At 46.5% G+C, this 23177-nt stretch overlaps 1 protein-coding gene across 1 annotated transcript in view; it reads right to left on the bottom strand.

Moving 5' to 3' along the window:
• The window catches only part of FBXO10 (F-box protein 10), a 175874-nt gene that overhangs the window by 117365 nt on the left and 35332 nt on the right, over positions 1-23177 (bottom strand). Inside the window, exons 5-6 of the mRNA XM_077475356.1 lie at positions 13308-13457; positions 736-872 (exon numbers count right to left, since the gene is read on the bottom strand). Of these exons, the coding sequence (XP_077331482.1) occupies positions 736-872; positions 13308-13457 (287 nt within the window). The remainder of the gene's footprint in view (positions 1-735; positions 873-13307; positions 13458-23177) is intronic.

The raw sequence follows: 23177 nt of genomic DNA, 5'->3' as shown, positions 1-23177 counted from the left end.
TATCTCTGCTGGCTGTCTAGAAGGCGATTCCGTTACAGAAAACCAAATTACAAAGTCATGCGAACAAAAACGTTTCTCAAGGTGTCTGCATTCTACAATCCCCTTTAAAACCAACCTAAACCCATTAGGCTTTGGCTTTTTTGTCATGCCCTGTTCAATTTAGCTACACCTACGTTTTACATCAAGAATACCTTAAAAACTGCTAAATATTTTTATAGGGAACGTTATTTGTATGTACACCCCTGTGTTACAATTCTTTGAACTCAGACTACATAAAATGTATATAAAAAATATGGGTTAACAAAATGGTTTTCATTTCAAATTTCACCCTAGGCATGCTTTCTCCGCCAACTTCATACAAATTATGTTACATTTCTATTACCATATATGTGGATTTGAATCCCCTTTTTATATTTTCCACATGCACATTTTCGAACAGCATGCTATCAAATAAATGGGCTATGTGTGTTTTTTCTTTTTGTTTTTTTACTATAAATATTCCTTCATGTCCCATCGATTAATGATACTGGGAAAACAAATAGACGAGCACAGACTTTTTGTCTCTGGAGTCTTACATACATCACAAAGGAAATGTAAAGGCTGGAGCAAAACAGACTAAATAGCAGAACATGATCAGAACACTACTTTGGAGATTAGCTTGTGGAAATAATGTGTTCTGCATTTTCAAAGCGTAGCCACAGAGACGGAATAAGTAGAGAAACCATAATAACATACCTCACCACAGGGTTCCCATTGTACAGTATATAAATGCCAGCTTCTTTATTCCCATAGATCTGATTGCTTCGGATGCTGCCTTTCCCGTTGCCTAGGACCACAATGCCAGAGCGGAGGCCACTGTGTATTCTGTTACACTGCCAGTTGCATTACATGCCCAGAAAATAGAAGCATTGATATTAATGGAGAATGCAGGCCAAGGTGTGTAGATCACAACATGAAAATTATTTTTAAAACCAGTAGTACAGCCCTTTCCAAATAAACATGACTAGGCTTTTAGTAGGATTCGAGAATGTAAAAAAAAAAAAAATCCGCTTCATACTGAACTACAGGCACAGGTCTCTATTTTACCACTGCACAATGTTTACTATAGCATAAATTATCCTGTGCTACAGCAGCTACAAAAAAAAAAAAAAAAAGTAGGCTAGTATGTTTTCATTCAAAGAGACCCTGTCACTTTGCTAATTCAGGGCCGTATGCACTTGGACACTTTTAGGCATCTGACAAATTGCAGGTACATTTCTGTCTCAAGAGAGATGGCAGCTGTGTACAGCCAGCCATAATAATGACTGGCTGTACGCTAGCTATATATGCGTGTGTACCGTGCTTGCATAAACTTGCACACATGCATGGTTGTAAGTTTCTGATAGAACAAAATCCCAGTTCAGGGATTTACATCTGTGTGCAAATTTACACAAGTGCAGTGTATACCAGCATACATCTAGCCGTTCAGCCATTCATTACTATAGGGCTCTGTACACTGGAGCTGTGTCTCCTGGGCAAAGAAATGTGCCTGCAATTACTGTTGGAATGCATGAGACCTTAAAGGGAAGCCCCCACCCCAATGACAATGCCCTGTCCATGATACCCTTTACCACTACTTCCTCTTCAGCCAACAATATAATGAAATGCTTGTTGGTGTTGGAAACTAGAGGGAGAGATTGTCACCTTCTCTGTCACAATGCTTGAGTGTAGCAGTTGGATAATAGATTCAATCATTGCCACGCTGTAGAAGGTTACATGTCCAGAAGCATTGGTTTGTGCTGGCTGAGATAGAGGAAAGAGTGATAAGAGAAAACTGCATAGTTAATTATCAGTTGGTCAGAGGAGGCCTTTTCACTTTGTTATAAAGGGGACAGTGAGGAAGCTTACTAAAATTGGACAGTGCAAAATCTGGTTCAGTTCAGCTTTTTTTCAAAAGCTTATTTGAACAAGCTGAAGTTAGAAACGGTTTGGCTACCATGTGCAGCTGTATCAGATTCTGAGTGCACCAGTTTTAGTAAATCTCCAACAGAGTCTCTTTAAAGATGGGTATGCATTAAAGACTATTCAAGCTATTTCTTTACCAAATGTATTCATACAGGTGTATGATAAAACCTGTGCAATCCAGACAGAACTGTAGCCAGAACATGCAAGGATGGGTTTGAAATCAGGTTTTTACTGCTGTGTCCCCCAACTGTGGAATATTTCACCTCACTCCCTGGTCTCTTGAATAGGTGCACTTTCTGCAATAAAAGCATTTGTTTTTAATGAAGTGGGGAAGTGTTCTATAAAATTTTGTATGGCTGTATGCATTGATGTCAGGAGATTACCTACTGTAGATGCCGCGTACACACAATTAGACTATCTGGCGGACAATCCACCGGACTTTGCAGTGGAGGTCCGCTGGACTACCCGAACTAGCAGACTTGCCCACACACGCCCAGACTTGTCCGCGGACAATCCGCCGGACTTTGCAGCGGAGGTCCCGCCGGACTTTTCAAATGAACGGACTTGCCCACACATGGAGTAAAGTCCGTTCATTTTGAACGTGACTCCAGGCAGACGGGACTAGCGAAGGAAGTCAATGTCGCCGCCTCCATCGGCGAGATTGACACCTTACTAGCTCCGTCGCCTGGTATGGATTTTAAGGGGAACCTCTAAGCCGACAAAAACGGCGTGGGGGTCACCCCAAAGTCCATACCAGACCATTATGCAAGCACCCAGACCGGACGGTCAGCAAAAGGGGTGGGGACGAGCGAGCACCCCCCCTCCTGAGTTGTACCATGCCGCGTGCCCTCAACATGGGGGGGATGGGTGCTTTGTGCACATTGTCCCCATGTTGAAGACCCCCGATTGACGACGACGAACGAGAAAGCCAGGCTCCTCCGCTAGCAAAAGAGCAGAAGATAGCGGAGGAGCCCGGCGAGAAGACCAGGCTGACGCTAGTAAAATAGCTGGAAGAAGATAGCGCTGGAGCCTGGCAGAAGAACCGAAGAGCGGGGGAAGTCAGAAGAAGATCCCCGAAGTCGGAAGAAGACCCCGGTCGGCGACGATGACAAATTAGAAAGCCGGGCTCCTCCGCTAGCAAAAGAGCAGCTAAAGAAGCAGAAGATAGCAGAGGAGCCCGGCAAGAAGACCCCCGAAGTCGGATGAAGACCCCCGGGGCTGACTAATAAACTACTTTAAAAACCTGTGTTGTGCGTTTTTTATTTACACTTTTTTCCCCCAGGTGAATGGGTAGGGGTACATCGTACCCCATACTCATTCACATAGGGTGGGGGGCCGGAATCTGGAGCCCTCTTATTAAAGGGGGCTCCCAGATTCCGATAAGCCCCCCACCTGCAGATCCCGACAACCAACGGCCAGAATGGTCGGGAAGAGGCCCTTGTCTTCATCAACATGGGGACAAGATGCTTTGGGGTGGGGGGGGGGCGCAGGGTCCCCCCTTCCCCAAAGCACCCACCCCCCCATGTTGAGGGCACGCGGCCTGGTACGGCTCAGGACCCCCTTTCCTGACCGGCCAGGCTGCATGCTCGGATAAAGGTCTGGTATGGACTTTGGGGGGATCCCCCACACCATTTTTTCGGCATAGGGGTTCCCCTTAAAATCCATACCAGGCGACGGGGCTAGCAAGGTGTCAATCTCGCCGCCTCCATCGGCGACATTGACTTCCTTCGCTAGTCCTGTCTACCTGGAGTAACGTTCAAAATTAACGGACTTTACTCCGTGTGGGCAAGTCCGTTCATTTGAAAAGTCCGGCGGACTAGCACATAGACGAGCGGATTGTCCGACAGACAATTTTGAGTCAAGACTTCTTTCAAAGTCCGCCAGACTTTTGGGAAGAAAAAGTCTGCCAGGGGGCCACACACGGTCAAATTAAGTCAGCCAGATAGTCCAATCGTGTGTTCACGGCATTACTTGTTTTCTGTTTCAATATGTTTATTTGAAATTTGAATAAACAAGAATGAACAAGAAACTACAATCTGCTCCTTGAGCGCCCTCGCAGGGGCTACAAAGCATGAATACAAAACCAAAAGGGCAAACCATCGCATTGTACTTATAACAAAAAATGAGTAGGGGATGGTATCGGCTACAGTGCCGAACAACTTGTCCCCTTGTTGTCTCCAGAGGGAAAGCCCTTCTCCCACTACCCCCTTCCACGGGGGGCAGCAGTATTTGTTAGCTATGGGAGAGATTATAAAGAGGAGTGAAAAGAGATAGGGAACACAAGAAGGAAGATTAAAGAGAAGACAGGAGGGTGAAAGGAAGGGGGAAGCTCGGCCGTGGACGCCTCGCCGAGGGGAGTTAGACCAAGCCCAGACATGCGGCTTGGAGCGCAGGGAACTCATAGGAGATCCACGGCTCCCAGATTTTTAGAAATTTAGCATGAGAATCATGGACAATACTGGACATACGTTCTTGAAGTAGCATAGCAGTTATGCGGGTTTTAACCCCTTGGAAATCTACCCGTTGGGCCTTCCAGGCTGTCCGCTTGGCCGCTATAAATAGATAGGTAGCCAGCTTCTGTTGAGGGCCTCCCAAACCAGGTATCGGGCAATGTAGGAGAGCTAGTTTAGCATCCCTTCGGATCGTTAGGTGAAAGAGTGTCTGCAGCAAACCAAACACCCTAGACCAGAACCCCACCAGCCTTGGGCAGGCCCACCATGTGTGCATAACATCACCTCGCTGCCCACAGTTGCGAAAGTATCTGTCAGTACTCCCAGGGAAAGCCTGAGCTGTGCGGGCTGGTACCCAATACCATCAGAAACAATACTTTGTATGCGGCCTCCAGGGTATTTGTGTTGAACAAGCATTTGGCGACCGTTTTCCAGGCCCTGCTCCAGTCCTCTGAGTCTACTGGGGCCTGAAGGTCCTTTTCCCATTGAGCCATATAAGAGAGGGGTGCTGATGGCGGACGACCATTCAAGGAAGCATAAATGGTCGAAAATAAGGCCTGGGGACCCTGGGGCGTGTTGGCATGCATACTCGAAAAAAGTTTTTTGGAATGGGTAGGTGGACATGCGGCTCTATGTTGCAATCCAGTGCTTTAATTGGATAAAGTGATAATGCTCTCTAGCCGGTGCCCCTTGTGTTTCCCGGATACTCTCCCAGGAGGGGAAAAAGCGTGAGGAAAGGAAATTTTGGGCTCGTGTCTAGCCATGTGAGGGCCACCAGGAGAATGCCTGGGGCTCCTCCAGACCCGGGGGAAAGAGAGGGTTATGGGTGATGGGGAGCAGGGGTAGAAAGGGGACTGGAAAAGCGAACCTGCAGACCATGTAGCAGCATGGGAGGGAGGGCGCAGATTCCTGGGGGGCCAGAGTAGTGCCTGAAGTGCACATGGGTCATAGCCAGGTACCTCCAGGAGCACCCACAGAGGAACATCCGTGGTTGCATGAAGCATAGTCAACGGGGAGATCTGGGCCGCTGTGTAGTATTTAGAGATATTGGGGACCCCCAAGCCTCCCCGGAGCCTAAGGGTATAAAGGGTTGCTCTAGGTACCCTGGGGCGTTTGTGCGCCTATATAAATTGTAGGATCCTATTCTGCAGTAGTCAAAGTAAAAAAGTGGGTACCCGGACAGGCAAAGTGCGAAAATAATAAAGGACTTTAGGCAGGATTGTCATCTTTGCCGTCGAGATCCTGCCTACCCATGAGAGCGTGGGGAATTGCCAGGCCTGCATAAGGGTGGACACCGTTCGCAACAGGGATAATAGTTGGCAGAGAAAAGGGAAGATGCCATTAATTTGACACCTAAATAATCAATCGAGTGGGATTCCCAACGGTAGGGGAAATGGTCCTGGAGGCGTTGCACCAGTTCCAGAGGGAGGCTAACATTCAGCGCTGTGGTCTTGGAAGGGTTAATTTGAAGACCCGAGAAGGCTGAAAATCGGTCCAATACTAGTTGCAGGTTGGGCAGGGAGATGAGTGGGTTTGACCGAGTCAAAAGGGCGTCGTCTGCAAAGAAGTTCACTTTATATTGAGTGCCCGCGTAAGGGAGTCCCGAGATGTCACTATTGGCCCTGATCGCTGCCAGCGGCTCCAATGCCAGGATAAAAAGTGCCAGGGACAGGGGGCATCCCTGTCTGGTCCCCCAGAGTATAGGAAAAGGGTCAGAAAGGAAACCCGCATATTTTGCAGATGGTGCGGAATAGAGGGCCTGGATCAATTGCAGAAAATGTGGTCCAAATCCCCATTTGGTTAAAACAAAATAAAGGTAGTCCCAGGAAAGCGAGTCAAACGCTTTATAAATATGTAGGGAAAGCAAAAGTCCTGGTATTCTACGCTGACGGAGTATATGGAGGAAATGGACAGCCTTGCGGACATTGTCCCCCGCTTGGCGACCGGGCACGAAGCCCACCTGATCCCTGTGAATGAGGGCCTGAAGACATCTGTTAACTCGCGTGCTCAGAACCTTTCCCAGAACCTTCAGGTCAACATTCAACAGGGAAATGGGATGAAAGGACTGCAGGTCCATGGCTTCCTCGGGTGACTTAGGAATCATAGAGATATGGGCTTTCAGCGAGTCTGGCGAGGGCTTCGCACCTTCCCACCAGGAGTTTATCCAAAAAAAACTGTCAATGACAATCAACACTGCGCTATCCCCAGAAGTTATATACAAAAAGAAGCTGCTAACACGATCACAAGGATATACAATAGTGAATAAAATTCAAAATGTTAAATTATAGTGTAGCGCTATATAAAAAAAATTTTTTTACAACCACTTAGTGATGTGACAATAATGTATAAGTGTCAAGATTAAATAACATTCAGTAGTGCTTCCCAGACTGCACCACACTTACATGAAATAGTGAAAAAATATGATAAACCAAAGAAATCAAATATTGTGAAAAAAGTCCACAGAATTTATAATATGAAAAAATCCAAAGAATTTATGATATAAAAAAAGTCTATTATTTGATTCAAATTAAATCCAATCCACACGTGAGAGGGAAAGAGCCATCCACCTTCTTCCTATGAAGACCACATGCAGGCACCCTGTGGTATATCCACACCAAATAGGATGTAGGCTTACCAGATAGAATGGATCCAAGCGAATATACATTCGAAGGATCAATCAGACTTCAGAATACTCTTATATAGAGTTATCCAACATAAAAGACTCTCCAGGGAATTTTCAACCAAGTACTTCAAACGATGGGAAAATCTTCCGCTTTAAACTTCAACGCACATTGTAGAACTCATACAGAAAAGAAATGAGGGCCACAATAGTGTAAATCCGTTTAAAATTTTTTTTAATAAAATAAGTAATGAACTTACATGTATCCAATGAATTAAGCGCTTATATCATATAAAAATAGAGCTGCAGTAGGAGTCCCCTGCAGCTCTATTTTTATATGATATAAGCGCTTAATTCATTGGATACATGTAAGTTCATTACTTATTTTATTTAAAAAAAATTTAAACGGATTTACACTATTGTGGCCCTCATTTCTTTTCTGTATGAGTTCTACAATGTGCGTTGAAGTTTAAAGCGGAAGATTTTCCCATCGTTTGAAGTACTTGGTTGAAAATTCCCTGGAGAGTCTTTTATGTTGGATAACTCTATATAAGAGTATTCTGAAGTCTGATTGATCCTTCGAATGTATATTCGCTTGGATCCATTCTATCTGGTAAGCCTACATCCTATTTGGTGTGGATATACCACAGGGTGCCTGCATGTGGTCTTCATAGGAAGAAGGTGGATGGCTCTTTCCCTCTCACGTGTGGATTGGATTTAATTTGAATCAAATAATAGACTTTTTTTATATCATAAATTCTTTGGATTTTTTCATATTATAAATTCTGTGGACTTTTTTCACAATATTTGATTTCTTTGGTTTATCATATTTTTTCACTATTTCATGTAAGTGTGGTGCAGTCTGGGAAGCACTACTGAATGTTATTTAATCTTGACACTTATACATTATTGTCACATCACTAAGTGGTTGTAAAAAAAATTTCCCACCAGGAGTTAAAATAAGAAGTTAGGTGGGGCGTGAGCAGGGGTGCAAATGTCTTATAGTAGAGACTGGTAATGCTGTCCGGGCCCGGGGCCTTGGATGGCTTAAGGGACTTTAGGGCTTGGGCGACCTCCATTTCAGTTATAGGAGCATTCAAACTATCCTGTGCCGCCGAGGACAATAGAGGAAGGCTAATCGATTGGAAGAAACTCTCGGCCTTGTCCCGGTCAAAGGCAGCCGGTCCACTATATAGGGATGAGAGGAAGGAGGCAAAGCCAGCCACTACCTTAGATGGATTGGACGTGAATCCCCCTCCTCTCACCTGTAGTCGAACCGGCCTGCCCGGACACGCCCCACTGAATTAAGTTTCCTAGCCAAGATAGGACCAGGTTTGTTCGAGCAACTGTAAAATTTATACTTGGACCAGCGCAGGGCCTTCTCCACCTGAGTAGAGGCAAGAAGGTCCAACTCAGTGGCCAAGTTGTCACGTGTCCGCCTATGGGCTAACGTAGGACGCGCCTTCCATGTCGCATCTGCTGCTTCTAACAAGGAGGTGAACTCCCGTATCCGCTGCTCCCTGGCCCGCTTTGTACGGGAAGCGATCTGGATCAGATGTCCCCTGATCGTCGCCTTGTGGGCTTCCCACAAAGCAACTGGAGAATCGACAGAGCCTACATTTTCCGTGAAATAAGTTTGGATATGTGTTTCTATCTGGGAGCATGTAGCTTGCGTACTCAGGAGGGATTCATTAATCCGCCAAAGGTAAGCCGGGCGGGAGAATCCTGCCAAGGAGATTCCAAGGATCAGGGGGTCATGGTCAGACCATGGGGAGGTGGCAATAGTGATCTTATGTACCAACGGCAGGGAGCTGAGTTGCAGAAACACGTGATCCATTCTACAGAAACTCTGGTGGGGGTTAGAGAAAAAGGTAATTTCCTGGGACAACGGGTGTTGCTCGCGCCACACGTCCACCACACCATATGATTGGAAAAGATCGCGCAACACTTGCTCTTAAGAGGCATCAGGGGATGGAGGCACTTCTCTGAGACTACGCCTATCCAGAGTGGAGTTAAAAACAGAGTTGGAGTCTCCCATCATAATCAGTAGGCCTTTTTGGTGCTTAGTGATCACTTGGAACAAATGGGAAAAAAACCTCTGCTGAAATGAATTAGGAGCGTAGTATCCAACCAAAGTGACCTCCTGGTCCCACAGGGTGCCCTGCAAGATCAAATATATACGCGTAGGGTCCGCTATTTCCTTAGAACAGTTAAATTGGAGGTTACGCCGAAAGGCCATCAGCACCCCTCTATGATTCTCAGAAGCGGAGGCCGTAAAAAACACTGGATAATGGGAGGACAAGTATTTGGGAGATGAGGATAGGGAGAACCTGGTTTCCTGCAGACACACTACATCAATTGATTGAGCTTTTAAGTGACGGAAGACATTCAACCTCTTAATGGGGGAATTGAACCCATGGATGTTCTGCGAGAATATTTTCATCACATTCTGAGCCATCTGGGGGGGAAAGGAAGGTTCATATAATTATAGAGCGGCCAACAAGGTACGTACTGTGATCCCCCATTAGTGGGGGGGGGGGGGGGACATAGAGAAGAAGAGAAAGAGAGAGAAAAGGAAACACAGAGTAGACAAGTAAAACACATAAACACCACACTTGGTGGGCATTGCATCCTGACTACAGGACACTAAATGGGGGTGGCTCTACCACCAACCACAAGGCTAGCAAATAGTAAAACATAACAGTAATAATACTACAATATTACTACCGCCCCTGCATAGGGCTATTAGAACTAGAACAAAGACAGGAGAGACGAGCTAAGCCCATCTCACAGTACCGCTACCGGGTAGCAGTGAACAGAACAGACACTGGGATTAAAGGTTCTCACCGGCCGGCGTCGCCCCGCAGGGAGCACCCGAAGGGAGAACACAACCTCGGTCCCCGATCGTGACCCCCACGTTGGAGCGCCGCCAGGCCCCCGAGGGACCAACAAAAAGAAAAGGGACCCCGTAAGGCCCAGGGCCACAGTCCAGCGGGGAGCCACCAGCGTGGATCATGACCCACCCCCCTAAGGAGGGGTAGATCCGAAATAAACCATGGCTTGACCCAAGCAAGGAAGGGAGGGTGGGAAGGAAGTGGAGGGGATTGGGGAAAGAAGAAGAGAAAAAAAAAGGAATTATAAGAGGGGGGGAAAGGCAAGGGGAGGGGAGGGAGTTAAGAGGAGAGAAGGGGGGAGAGGGGAGTAAGAGGGGAAGAAGAGGGGAGAAGGGAAGGGCAGGAAGGGGGGGGGGAAGAGAGGAGCAGGGTGTGGGGAGCGAGGGAATGGAAAGGAAACGGGGAGGGAGCAGGGGTAAGGAGGGGAGGGAGTGGGGATTAGAGGGGAAGGAAGGGTAGAAAGTAGGAAGGAGATTAGAGCCTTTGATAGTTCCCAGGGTCTAGAAACCAACCAGCATACACAGAAAATAAGGCGTTATACACAGTAATCCCTGCTACCGGCCCCCCAGACTGCCCCTATCCCACCTGGGATCATTACTTGTTTTCTAAGAAAGGGTTTGATGCTTCTGCTCTTCATCCAAAATTGTAAGCCCTTGTACACACGGTCGGAGAATCTGTCGGAATGAGTCTTATCGGACCACGTCGTCAGATAATCCGACTGTGTGTGGTATGCATCGGACTGATTCCGTCCGAATCTCCGTCCGATCCAAATTTCCAACATGTTGGAAATATTTCCCGACCAACTGGGCCGGACGGACCTAATCCGATCATGTGTAGAGCATTTCGATCGGACCAAGTGCCACGCATGCTCAGATCAAATTCCTACATCAAAGCTATTGGCTACTAGCCTGAATGTAGTCCCATCGTAACGAAATTACGTCATCACGTTCTGAAAGATCGGATTTTTCGCCAACACGGCCCGACCGTGTGTATGCAACAGTTTCAGACACAATCCGTCGGACTAAATCCGACAGGCAAAATCCGACGGATTTGGTTGGCAAAATCTCCGACCATGTGTACGTGGGCTAAGAGAACTTCTGTCTAGACTAACACTTAAATGTTTTCCCCTACTTGGTCCATTTAAAAACAAAATAACAGCTTCAGCTTAGTACAGGGAGCACATACTTACTTTTCTCTTGCTCTTTTTCCTGTATAGCCAGAGAAAAACAAACAAAGAGCTGGTGTCCTTTAGCCTGCTAGCTTACAATGCAGCAACGGGTACCTGAGCAGCCAAAATTCCCATTCAAGCAGTGGGGGTTGACTTACTTAAACTTGAGAGTGCAAAATCTGGCGCATGGTAGCCAGTCAGCTTCTAACGTTAGATTATTCAATTAAGCTTTGACAAAAAAAAACTGGAGGCAGATTGGCTACCATGCACAGCTGCACTGTATTTTTAACCCTCAAGTTTTATTAAATCAACCCCACTGTCACAAAGTGGTAAAAGGGATCTGTGTAAGCACCAACTTGTATGGCTGGATTTACTAAAGGAAAACAGACTGTGCACTTTTGCAAGTGCAGTTGCTCGAGAGCTTAGTAAATGAGGGAGAGCTTTGCTGACTTTCATCATCCAATCATGTGCAAGCAAAAATAAAAAAATTTCATTTTCTTTGCATTTGATTGGGTATTCTTTGTAAATTGAAGCTTTACCTCATTAACTAAGCTTTGGAGCAACTGCACTTGACAAGTGCAACTGTACATTCAAAGTGCACAGTATATTTGTCTTTAGTAAATCAACCCCATAGTTGGGTTAGAACTGACACAGTAAATTTGAAAGGGCTCCAGCAGGGTAATAAGATAGAGGGGGGAAAATAAGAAGGTTAGGTCCCTTTCAAATGCTAAGGTCCCACCTGTCTGTTTTTCACTGAGCGGATCTGCCCCATGTGAAAGGGGCCTTAAAGGCCTAAAAGAAATCCCACTACCTTGCCCTGAACGGGCCCAGAACAGATTTGCTTCAAGTGCCCAGGTCTTACAGCAAGACGAATGCTGTGGATGAAATCTTTGAACAGCTAGACTAAAATAAGAATGTGAAAATACAGGTCAGGTTTAAAAGCTATCAGATAAAAAAAATATCTGAGCTAGCATTCCTCATCTCCCCTTATGCCTCAACAGAGGAAAAGGAAAAAAAAAAAAGAAATAAAAAGCATATTTGCAAAGCTGCCTAATTTGATTTTGCTTATACTCACCTTCACAATGCACCTTTACATCTGCTTGCCAAAGCATTTGGAATACTTGCAAAGGGAGTTAAGGGAGCTTAAGATCTATCTGCCTTCTTCCCGCGATGCAAGGTACAGGACCAAATTTGAACTCGCATACGACTATCTATCTAGGGCCCCAGTAAGAGAACAGCATGGTGGGGAAAGTATGCATAAGCAGGAGGGGAACATGGGTTATCAAGATTTACTTTAAATTACAAAATTTGCTGTATCTTTTTTAAAACACATCACTGTATAAACTTTTGGTTCTAAAAAGCAAATTAACCTGTGCATACAAATACAGCAAATTTGAATTCCGTTTTGATATTGCAGTAAAATGTAAGTGCTATAGAACAGGGCTCAAAATTTCAAGTTCTGAGCTACTAGCCAGGCCTCAAGGGTGACTCGCCACCAGTTGTCCCGCCCAACTTTTACCCTGCCCCTAAACACACCCTTATAAATGAGATCATAAAATGACACCTAAAATATTTTATGCAGAAGTGATAAAAATAAATATCAACAACTTTATCCGTGCCCAAAAATGCAGCCTGCCAGTGCAGCCTGTGTCCGCCAGTGCAGCCTGTGTCTCCAATACAGCCTAATGCAGTCTGTCATCAATACAGCCTACCTGTGCAGGGGAAGAGAGGAGAGCCGCCGCCATGATGATCAGAGCGCCGGGAACATAACAGATTCATTTCAATAGCTGTGTGTTCCCAGCTGCACGCCCTCATATACAGCCCCTCCCCTTGTCCAGGAACTTTGATAGACAGTTCACCAGTTCCAGGATTGGACAGATGATCTGTCTATCAAAGTGCCAGATAAAGAGGAGGGGCTGTATATGAAGGCCCGCGGCGGGTAACACACAGCTATTGAATTGAAAGCGGTTATGTTTCTATGTTTCCGGCGCTCTCATCATCATGGCGGGGTAGCTCTCCCATCTGATCCCTGGCAGAATGGCTCCCATACAACCCAGGCTGTGCTCGCCCCAACCAACACCCCGCCCCCCCCCCCACCCGCTACCAGGCAGCCCACACTTACCAACCCTCAAAATCCACTCGCAAAATATGAGCAGGCGAGTGGAATTTTTGAGGGCTGCTATAGAGCTCTGCTAGGTAAATGAATAGACAAATTCCACAGTGCTGCATACCAATATCACAGGGTTGGCTCCTTTGCGTATATCCACTCCTGCTTCTGTGTTTGAATGGATGTTATTATCAGCTATGAGACCTCCAGCTGCCAGGCGTAGAAAAACCCCTGATGCTTTGCAGTGGCAAATTTCATTCTTTAGCATGACAACCTGTGGAAAAATCCTGACAATAAATCCATAATGCAAAAAAACTTTAAACATTTATAATATACTAGATAATGCACACCGATACAACATCACTCTGCAGACATACCCAATTAATGATTACCGTACTTATTCAACTGCCCAACTCCACCTAGAGACACTAAACTCTGATTTAAAAAAAATATTTTCAAGTATGTATTCATAACTGAGAAACGTATCTTCTTTTGCTCTCAGCCGCCTCCAAATTTCAAACATTTTTTTTTTTTTTGCTGCTGCTGCAATTGGACTGTTCAATGGTGGCTACATTCATTCTCCATGGTCCCACTTTATGTAGGAAAGTAGCCACCCTCTATGAGATGGACTAATGGCTATGGACTTTGGCGGGGGTCAGTAACCTGTAGATCGCAGACAGATGGACTGGGTAGATCGCGGTCTGGGCTTGCTGACCTGCCATTCCAGACCATCAAAGTGCAATGCAGAGGGACTACTTGTAAAGTTGGAGCACAACTGCAGAATATAATAGAAGTCTATGGTAAAGCGCAGATAACCCAGGAAAGTTGTAGATGCACTGCACTTGCAGTGCAGGTAAACTGCACCATGGCAGTATGAAAGCAGCCTTGTAGGGGGCTCAGAACAGTAAGGGTTAATCCTTCTGTGCTGCATTAAAGTAAAAACCTTCAGTGCTGCAGGATCTCTTCCCCCCCCCCCCAATACGTACCTGAGCCCAAATCCTGATCCAGTGATGTGCACGAGAGCAAACGCTCTTGCCGCTATCTCCCTCCTTACTGGGCAGATTGATAGCTGCGGGAGACATATATAGCGTGGTTCAGGAGCAGCTTTCTATGGGGGCACTAGATGCGGAGGAGGAATCTGCAGAGCCAGCAGGGGACCCCAAAAAAAAGAGGATTGCTCTGTGCAAAACCATTGCACAGAGCAGGGAAGTATAACACATTTATTAAAAAACCTTTTGAATGAATGAATGAATGAAATACTTATATAGCGCACAATGCGAACTGAATCCGCCTCTCTTGCTGCCAGGCCCTGCGCTCCACTTTTAAACTCAGCTGCTCAGACCATTTTTGCAATTTTTGCTTAACTTTTTTATTTTTCACTTCTAGCTTTTAGAGTTTGTAAAAGACCCCCCCCCCCCCCCCCAAACCATATATTTTCTGAAAGCACATGACCTGTAGAACAAAAAGAAGGTGCTGATATTTAAGGCCCTGCTCATCAAAACAATATATTCGCAAAAAATACACTAAAACCATTAAAAGCAGATTAAAAACACAGCAAGATTTACAAAAATTCCTGCCAAGTCCCTTACAGCTTTCAGAAATAGCAAAAGACCCCTGAAACCATATATTTTCTGAAAGCATGTGACCTCTAGAATAACAACAAAAAAAAGGTGTTACTGATGTTTAAGGCCCTGTGGTATTTGCGCAAATGTTTTTCAAAACAATATTTTTGTTAAAAATACACTAAAACCATTATTAGCAGATAAAAACACAGCTAAATTTAACAAAAGTCCTGCTAAATTCCTACTAAATATAAAAGCGTATTGTTTCTTGTATTCTTCTCCACATGTTTTCAATAAAGCAATTCTGATTGTTAAAAATAAAAATACAAGAGAGTGTGCATGCACGAGAGCTCCGACATGGCCGCCTGAGCCGACAGCGCCGCTCTACCCCGGAACGCAGAGCAGCACAGACCACGCTATACCCCCCGGAGACACCCCACTCCATGTGGCCGGTGCCCAGGGAACAGCAGGGAATGTCCCCAGATGCCCGATCCCCCCCGCCAGTTGGGACCTTGGACCGCAGTTCGACAGCGCTGAGGAGCTTGGGTGTACCAAGATGGCCGCCGCCACCACCACAATGCAGACACACGCCGCCCACACAGACAGGCCTCAGGACACCAGGCAAGTCTTAGCCCCAGCAATCCTGACCTACTCTCAGGCAGCCCAAGGTGGTCCGCACCACTCCCAGAGGCCCTCAAGCAGCCCCCATTCACCTCAGGCTTCCTCTCCTGCCTCCACTAAGTCGCTGCTGAGCCGCTACATGGAGGATTACACTCTGTCTCCTGCAGGACCCCCCACATCCCATCTACAGGGGACTACATCCCCCAGCTACTCTTTACAGGACATATCTGCTCTCCAAGCTGACCTCTTTTCTAAATTCTCGGACCTGTTGGACAGAGGCCTATCTAACACTGCAACCCAAATCACAAATAACATTAAATCTGACTTTGCCAATCTGGGGTCCAGAATTGAAGCCATAGAGAACAAAATGGATAACACAATGGCCAGAACCAACCAGAAAGAGGCACATATCAAAACTGCAAGACCAACTGGACACAGCCATTTCTCGGATCGATGACCTTGAGAACAGGTCCAGGAGGTATAACTTCCAAATCCGTGGCCTCCCGGGGACAATCACCAACATTCCCCCCCACTGTATGGGACATTATCTCAGAGCTCATCCTACAAGTGCCGTCTCACCGCCTGGAGCTGGACAGGGCGCACCGGGCCTTGGGAACCCCCAGCAAAGATGGCTCACCAAGAGACATAATTGCCAAACCTCACTTTTATGCAATTAAAGAGCAGGTCATGCGGCAGTCACAAGCAAAAATCGAACCTACAGTATCAGTGGCAACAAATACAAATCTTTGCTGACCTGGAGCCCTCCACTATTCAGAAGAGAAGATCTCTCAAACCACTGCTTTTGGTACTCACCCAGCAGGAGATTAAATATCACTGGACATTCCCTTTTGCGGTGAAGTTCACCCTCCATGGAAAAACCTATGCATTCTCTAACATCCTGGATGGTGAGAAGCTCTTCTTGCAACTAAAGTTGATATCACAGGAAGCTCCCATGGATTTCTCCGTGACCTCAGCTGGATCCACCAAAAGACCCCCCCGACTAGCCCAGTCTCCCCTCTCTGGAACAAAGGTCGGTCTAAGAAGAGCAAGGATGGAGGACCCCCTTGAGAGGCCACCCTGAGATCATCATTTCTATACCCCTCTGCGGGCACTCTCCTACGGGACGGAAGTCCATTCAGATGATGGAGCCGGGTGCTCCTTACCTATAACTTTTTATAGTTACACCCCCAGTTGTGAGACTCTCCAAGGTTTCACCAAGTTTTTATCGGGCGTCTTTCTTGTTTTTTCATTGTTTAGCGATACCAGGCTGTAATGGACAGTTGCCCAGATAGACCCATCTACCTGCACCACAGCATGTCTTGGCCTCAGCAAGGGTCCCTACCCTTTCAGGGGCTCCTAGATGGTACTTGGAGATTGGCCTAGCATAGTACCCATCGGCACAGATGAACACAAAGACCAGTTTCTGGGACTTTATAGGTTATAGTTGCCGAAAGCCGTTGGGAGACTCAGGGCATGCAGGAGTCAGAGGCCTTAAAGCATGCTCTAAAGGGCCTGAGTCCCGGTCGCCATGTACCCCCCATATATAGTGGTCTCCTTCCCTCTCCCTCCCTCACTTGAGGGGGGAGGGCGAAGGGACTACGGGGGTCCTCAGGGCTCAGGGAACAAGTTGCCTTTATTTATTGGCTTTTCTTCTGTTTTTTGTTTTATTTTTTGCTAATTTTTTTCTCTTTAGATGAAGATAATACGGAAAGCAAATCTTGATTATCTGTGCAATTTTCATGTTTTATCCTTCGATTGACCGGGGTGGTCCCTATGCGCTTCCACCCATTTCCTAGAAGCAGGTTGTGTTTCTACGACATGGATTGTTGGTCAGGCCTTAGGGCCGACCGATGTATTCAGGACGGAGTCCGGCAGGTCTTTTTCCCGCCGCACGCCGTTGGTCTTCCAAGAAGACGTGTACTTTTGTTGTATGTACCCTCCCCTTTACTTCCCCTTTTAATTCTCTTCTCTTTTCAAGCATGTGATCAGACGAATAGCCCTTCCAGGACTCCTCAACCCAAACACAACTTCCACAGTTACCCCCAACCAGGCAGAAGACAACTAAGGGTAAGTGATTTTGTGTACGTAGGCATTCCATCCCTCTGATCCAATGGCTGACAATACCCCTATAAGTATGGAACTCAAGGTGGCCACACACAATGTTCAGGGCCTGAAATCCCCTAGGAAAAGGAGAGTAGCTTTTGAACGCTACCAAACCCAAAAATTAGATGTGGTTTTACTGCAAGAAACGCATTTTCCGACCAAGTTCCTACACTCTATCCAACCTTTTTTCTAGCAAATGCACCTAACAAAACAAAGGGAGTAGCAATACTCTTCTCCAAAAATAGCAATTTCTCTCACATTTTCAACTACAGGGACCCAGAAGGTAAATTTATCCTTGTAAAAGGCACGTTTGAAGGAATACTTTACTCCATCGTCTCTATGCCCCTAACAAGGGACAAGCCAAATTCTTTCAGTCTCTCTTTTCAACCATAAATCCACTCCTGGAAGGTAAGGTCATTATCGGTGGGGACTCCAATGTGGCTTTCGATCAGGGTCTTGACAAAACAAAACCCCCCAAAGATCAGATGACGCGTCCCACTAGAATGAGCAACAAAATAGTTCAAATTCTCCACACAACTGGCTTAGTGGACATCTGGAGGGAACTAAACCCTAAGAACAGGGATTTTACTCACTACTCCTCCCCTCATCAGTCTTATGCTAGGATAGATCATAACCTTGTCCCGCCCTCCCTCATTCCTTTGACTTTTAAGGAAGCTATAGTAGATACGACATGGTCAGTCAACTTTATGGTCCTCCTATTGTGGTGGAGATTTATTGCGCAACGTCCTCACTAAAACAAGAGGAACTCATTGGCGACTCAATGAATCACTTCTCAGTAACCCTACACACGTTAAGATGATAGCAGATTCCATTAAGGAGTATTTTCGCTTGAAAGAAGCAGACAATATTTCCCGGGAAACTCTCTGGGATGCCTACAAGGCCACTGTCAGAAGTGAATTAGGTTAGCGACTCAATTTTAAAAAAAGAGCGTCAGATGGACATCCATAAACTAGAATCCAAGTTCGCAGAGTTGAAAACTGAAGACAAAAAACTACCCTCTAAGGCCTTAGCTGACCAATTAGGTGCCACCAGACTGGAAATTAACCCGATCTTGATGGCTAAAGCAGAGAAACACATTCGATGGAGCGGAGCCAAATATTACCTATAAAAAGATAAAATAGGCTCTATGTTAGCCTCCAAACTCACCCCCAAATATCGCATGCACACCCTCCTTAAACTTAGAATTGAAGGACAACCTCCCACAGCCAACCCTACTAAAATATTGCAGGCCTTTCACGATTTCTATTCTAAGCTTTATAGTACTAACCAGACGGAGAAGGGCCCTTTACACTCCAACTTCATTCAGAACCTTCAAATACCCTCCCTATCTCAGAAACACAAAGACCTAATGGAGGAAGCTTTCTCGGTAGAAGAGATAATGGTGGTCATCAAAGGTCTGAAGTCAGGCTCGGCCCCAGGGCCAGACGGTCTCTCAGCACCATACTATAAAACATTTGGGGAGATTTTGGCCCCCCACATGGCAAAGTTCTTAAATTCCAAGACGGAGGGTTCCCCCCTGGACCCACATCTCAATACGGCCTTTATTACAGTAATCCCCAAACCCAACAAAAATCATGAGGATGTAGAAAACTATAGACCCATATCAGTTATAAATAATGACCTTAAAATTCTGACCAAAATCCTAGCTAACCGATTCGCCACCTTCATTAATTGTTATGTCCACATGTTCGCCACATGTGGACACAGTCTCCCTCCTCCAATCTGGTTGGGCAGGTAACCACAAACAAGAAGGAATGCTCTTGTCTCTAGACTTGCATAAGGCATTCGACTCAATTGACTGGCAATACATCTTCACCCTTCTAGACACATGGGGTTTCGGGAATCGCTTCAAGGGGGTCCTTAGGTCCTTATACTTCAACCCGAAGGCCATGATTCGACTACAAGGCCAACACTCTAGCCCACTTGGCATAGCCAGGGGCACTAGACAGGGCTGCCCTCTTTCCCCCTAAATCTTCGCGATGGCGATAGAAACTCTAGCAATTGCTATTCGTTCAAATGCCAACATTCAAGGCATGTCCTGCGGGACACAAACCCACAAATGCGGACTATTTGCGGACGATATGCTCCTCTTTCTTACATCCCTGATCACTTCCCTGCCAAATTTATGCAAACTCCTGAAAGAGTTCTCAGTGATCTCAGGGCTAGAGGTGAATTACTCAAAGTCCTACGCCCTTAACATCTCACTTAGGCCAACTTTCCCTCTATGTACCGCAAGCTGGAAGCAGACTTAGAAAAATGGTCCAGGGGGGAGATCTCTTGGTTGGGGAGAATTCATTCTATAAAAATGACTCTTCTGCCAAGACTTCTCTACCTCTTCTCTACCTCTCAGAGCCCTCCCGATAAACATTAAAATGGATCACCTAAAGGCCTTTCAAGGAAAAGTTAACAAATTAATTTGGGGAGGAAAAAGACACAGACTCCCACAAAAAACTCTCTATATCACGTTATCACAAGGGGGCTTGGGACTTCCTCGTCTCCTATGGTATTATCATGCAGAAAGAATAGCACAGCTCTCAACAGTTTACAACAGAAGGGAGAAACCTGACTAGGTTCAAATTGAGAGGCAGGCAGTTCAAAACTTCCCACTAGACTTCTAACTATGGTCCACCTCTAGAGAGCGGCCTTCAATCCTCTCCCCAATCCTGCCACAATCATTGCAACTCTGGGACAAATTGAGAGTTAATTCTACTTTGACCTCAGATGCCAAGCCACCGGCACACATTTTTAACAACCCTGACTTTTTCCCCAGGTCAGGACATCAAGGCCTTTAAATCTTGGCTGGATAAGGGTTTGTATTGAATCGGTCACGTCTTCACCACCAATGGCCCAATTTCCCTGGATTTTTGTGTGGATAAACTTGAGATGCCGTCCTCAGAACGTTTCAGATATCACCAGATTCGGACACTTCTTACATAAAATCTGGAAAGAGAAACCTACCCCACCCTGTTTTACACTGTACGAGATATGGTGTGGGCAATCCATGGAGCAGAGGGGTGGAATCTCAGTTATATACCGTGTCACTTGTCCACCAGTCGACTAAACCCCATATATGATAGCTTGGGAGAACAAAATCTCAATAAACTGGGAGGTAGAGAGATGGCGGGCTTCATTCGCCAGAGCCTTCAAGGGCATCATAAATATTTCTCTAATTGAATCTAGCCTCAAGGTCTTGACCAGATGGTACCTGACCCCTGCTAGATTGGCCAAAATGTATCCTTCCACAGACCCAAGTGCTTCCAGGGCTGCCAACTAATAGGCTTCATGGCCCATATTTGGTGGGAATGCCCTAGATTAAGGACATTCTGGAACAAAATATTTTCCCTAATTCAAAAAATCACAAAGCTCCAACTGCCGAGAAGCCCAGTCATCACTCTACTTAATGCTAACCTTCTCAAGACATCTTAATATAACCACAAACTAATACATTTAGTTTTCTTGGGAGCTAGACTGACAATAGCCAAGGCATGGCAACAACCCAGGGTTTCCTTTAAGGCAGCTATGGGTAAAATTTCCTGGATAATGTCGCAAGAGAAACTCACCAGTATCCTCCTGAACACCACTTCCCAGTTTGAAGCCACCTGGGAGCCTTGGGCCCATCACTTGGTAATTTCCCTCATACCTGGAGGGCGTCCATGACCATATCCGCCCTTATCAGGGCAGTTTACTCCTTGTGTGTTGACATGCTCTTTTGGCTCTATTCCCCACTTCTTTTCTCCTTCCCCCCCCCTTCTTCTCACCTCCTCAATTAACCCTCAAGACACCCGGAGAAACTCTCTGGAAATTAAGCAAACTTACCCTTTGTTCAGAAGGCTATTCAGTTGGAGAATTATTAATGGGCTCCCGAATCTCTCGCTCACAAGTATCAAGGTCCAGGGGCCCAGGGAGGTTTGACCTGGCACAATATGCTCCCTTTAGGGGTTCCGGTGCAGCCTCTATGGGCCCTGTAAGGTTTCCTGCCTCAAACAGGACTAGTTAGCTGAGACAGAAGGAGTTTTTGCAGTTATATAGAGCACAGCCATACAGTAATGCTTGACCTGTCTTGTTTTATAGTGGCTTTGTATACCTTCTCCGTTTGTTATGGTATTCATTTATTTTGTAAACTCAATAAAATTCTTTGAAAGTAAAAAATAAAAAAAATAAAAATAATTTATATACTTAACCTGTATGGAGTTAATAGTTAATATATAACAAATATTTGTAAATTTTTACATTGCGCCTTTTTGCAAAATGGTGAAAAATCTAACGTATGCAAAAATGTAAATATCCAAATCTCTCAAAAAATCTGAAGGTTTTTATTTTTCCATATCTGGGCTGGGCTGGGCTGTGAAATGGCAGAGAGGGCGCGTGACGGGGGGGGGGGGAGAGCGAGCGCGCGACGAGGGGAGAGCGAGCGCGACGGGGGAGAGCGCGCGCGCGCAACGGGGGAGAGAGAGCGCAACACACAAAAAAGTGTCACGTTCAGTGACTTCATGCCTTATGTGTCAGTGGTGGAGATATATATATATATTCCAGCTCATCAATGCAGCCTCACCAGTGTCCATCTGCAGCCACTAAATTGCCCAACAATGCACCCTGCTCAGTGCCCATCTGCAGCCATTAAATTGCCCAGCAATGCAGCCTGTCCAGTGCCCATCTGCAGCCTCACCTTTCCCATCATGGCAGCCTTGCCAGTGTTGGATTATACTGTGGCCTGGGCAATTCAAATACAGTTCCGTGATACACGGAGATCGCCGCTGATGCGAGCACTGGCAGACTGCCTATGATGGGAACTGATGGTGCTGCTGGGTACTGGCAAGCTGCATATGATGGAAACTGATGGGGCTGCTAGGCATTGGCAAGCTGCACGTGATGGACACTGATGGGGCTGCATATGACAGGCACTGGTGGGCTGCATATGATGGGCACTGGTGAGGCTGCTGGGCACTGGCAGGCTGCATATGATGGGCACTGGTGAGGCTGCTGGGCACTGGCAAGCTGCATATGATGGACACTGATGGGGCTGCTGGGCACAGGCAAGCTGCATATGATGGGCACTGGTAGGCTGCATATGATCAGCACTGGTGGGGCTGCTGGGCACTGGCAGGCTGCATATGACAGGCACTGGTGGGGCTGCTGGGTACTGGCAGGCTGCATATGACAGGCACTGGTGGGGCTGCTGGGTACTGGCAGGCTGCATATGACAGGCACTGGTGGGGCTGCTGGGTACTGGCAGGCTGCATATGACAGGCACTGGTGGGGCTTCTGGGCACTGGCAGGCTGCATATGACAGGCACTGGTGGGGCTTCTGGGCACTGGCAGGCGGCATATGACAGGCACTGGTGGGGCTTCTGGGCACTGGCAGGCTGCATATGACAGGCACTGGTGGGGCTTCTGGGCACTGGCAGGCTGCATATGACAGGCACTGGTGGGGCTTCTGGGCACTGGCAGGCTGCATATGACAGGCACTGGTGGGGCTTCTGGGCACTGGCAGGCTGCATATGACAGGCACTGGTGGGGCTTCTGGGCACTGGCAGGCTGCATATGATAGGCACTGGTAGGCTGCATATGATGGGCATTGATGGGGCTGCTGGGCACAGGCAGGCTGCATATGATGGGCACTGGTGGGGCTGCTGGGCACAGGCAGGCTGCATTGATCTCTTGTCTGCAGTCTCTGACCATCTTCTGTA

This window comes from Lithobates pipiens, unplaced genomic scaffold, assembly GCF_037356315.1.
Source record: "Lithobates pipiens isolate NorthernLeopardFrog02 unplaced genomic scaffold, aLitPip1_a1.2 Scaffold_13, whole genome shotgun sequence".
NCBI classification, from domain to species: Eukaryota; Metazoa; Chordata; class Amphibia; order Anura; family Ranidae; genus Lithobates; species Lithobates pipiens.
Note: the sequence above shows the minus strand (reverse complement) of the source record. Positions and strands in the feature narration are given on the sequence as shown.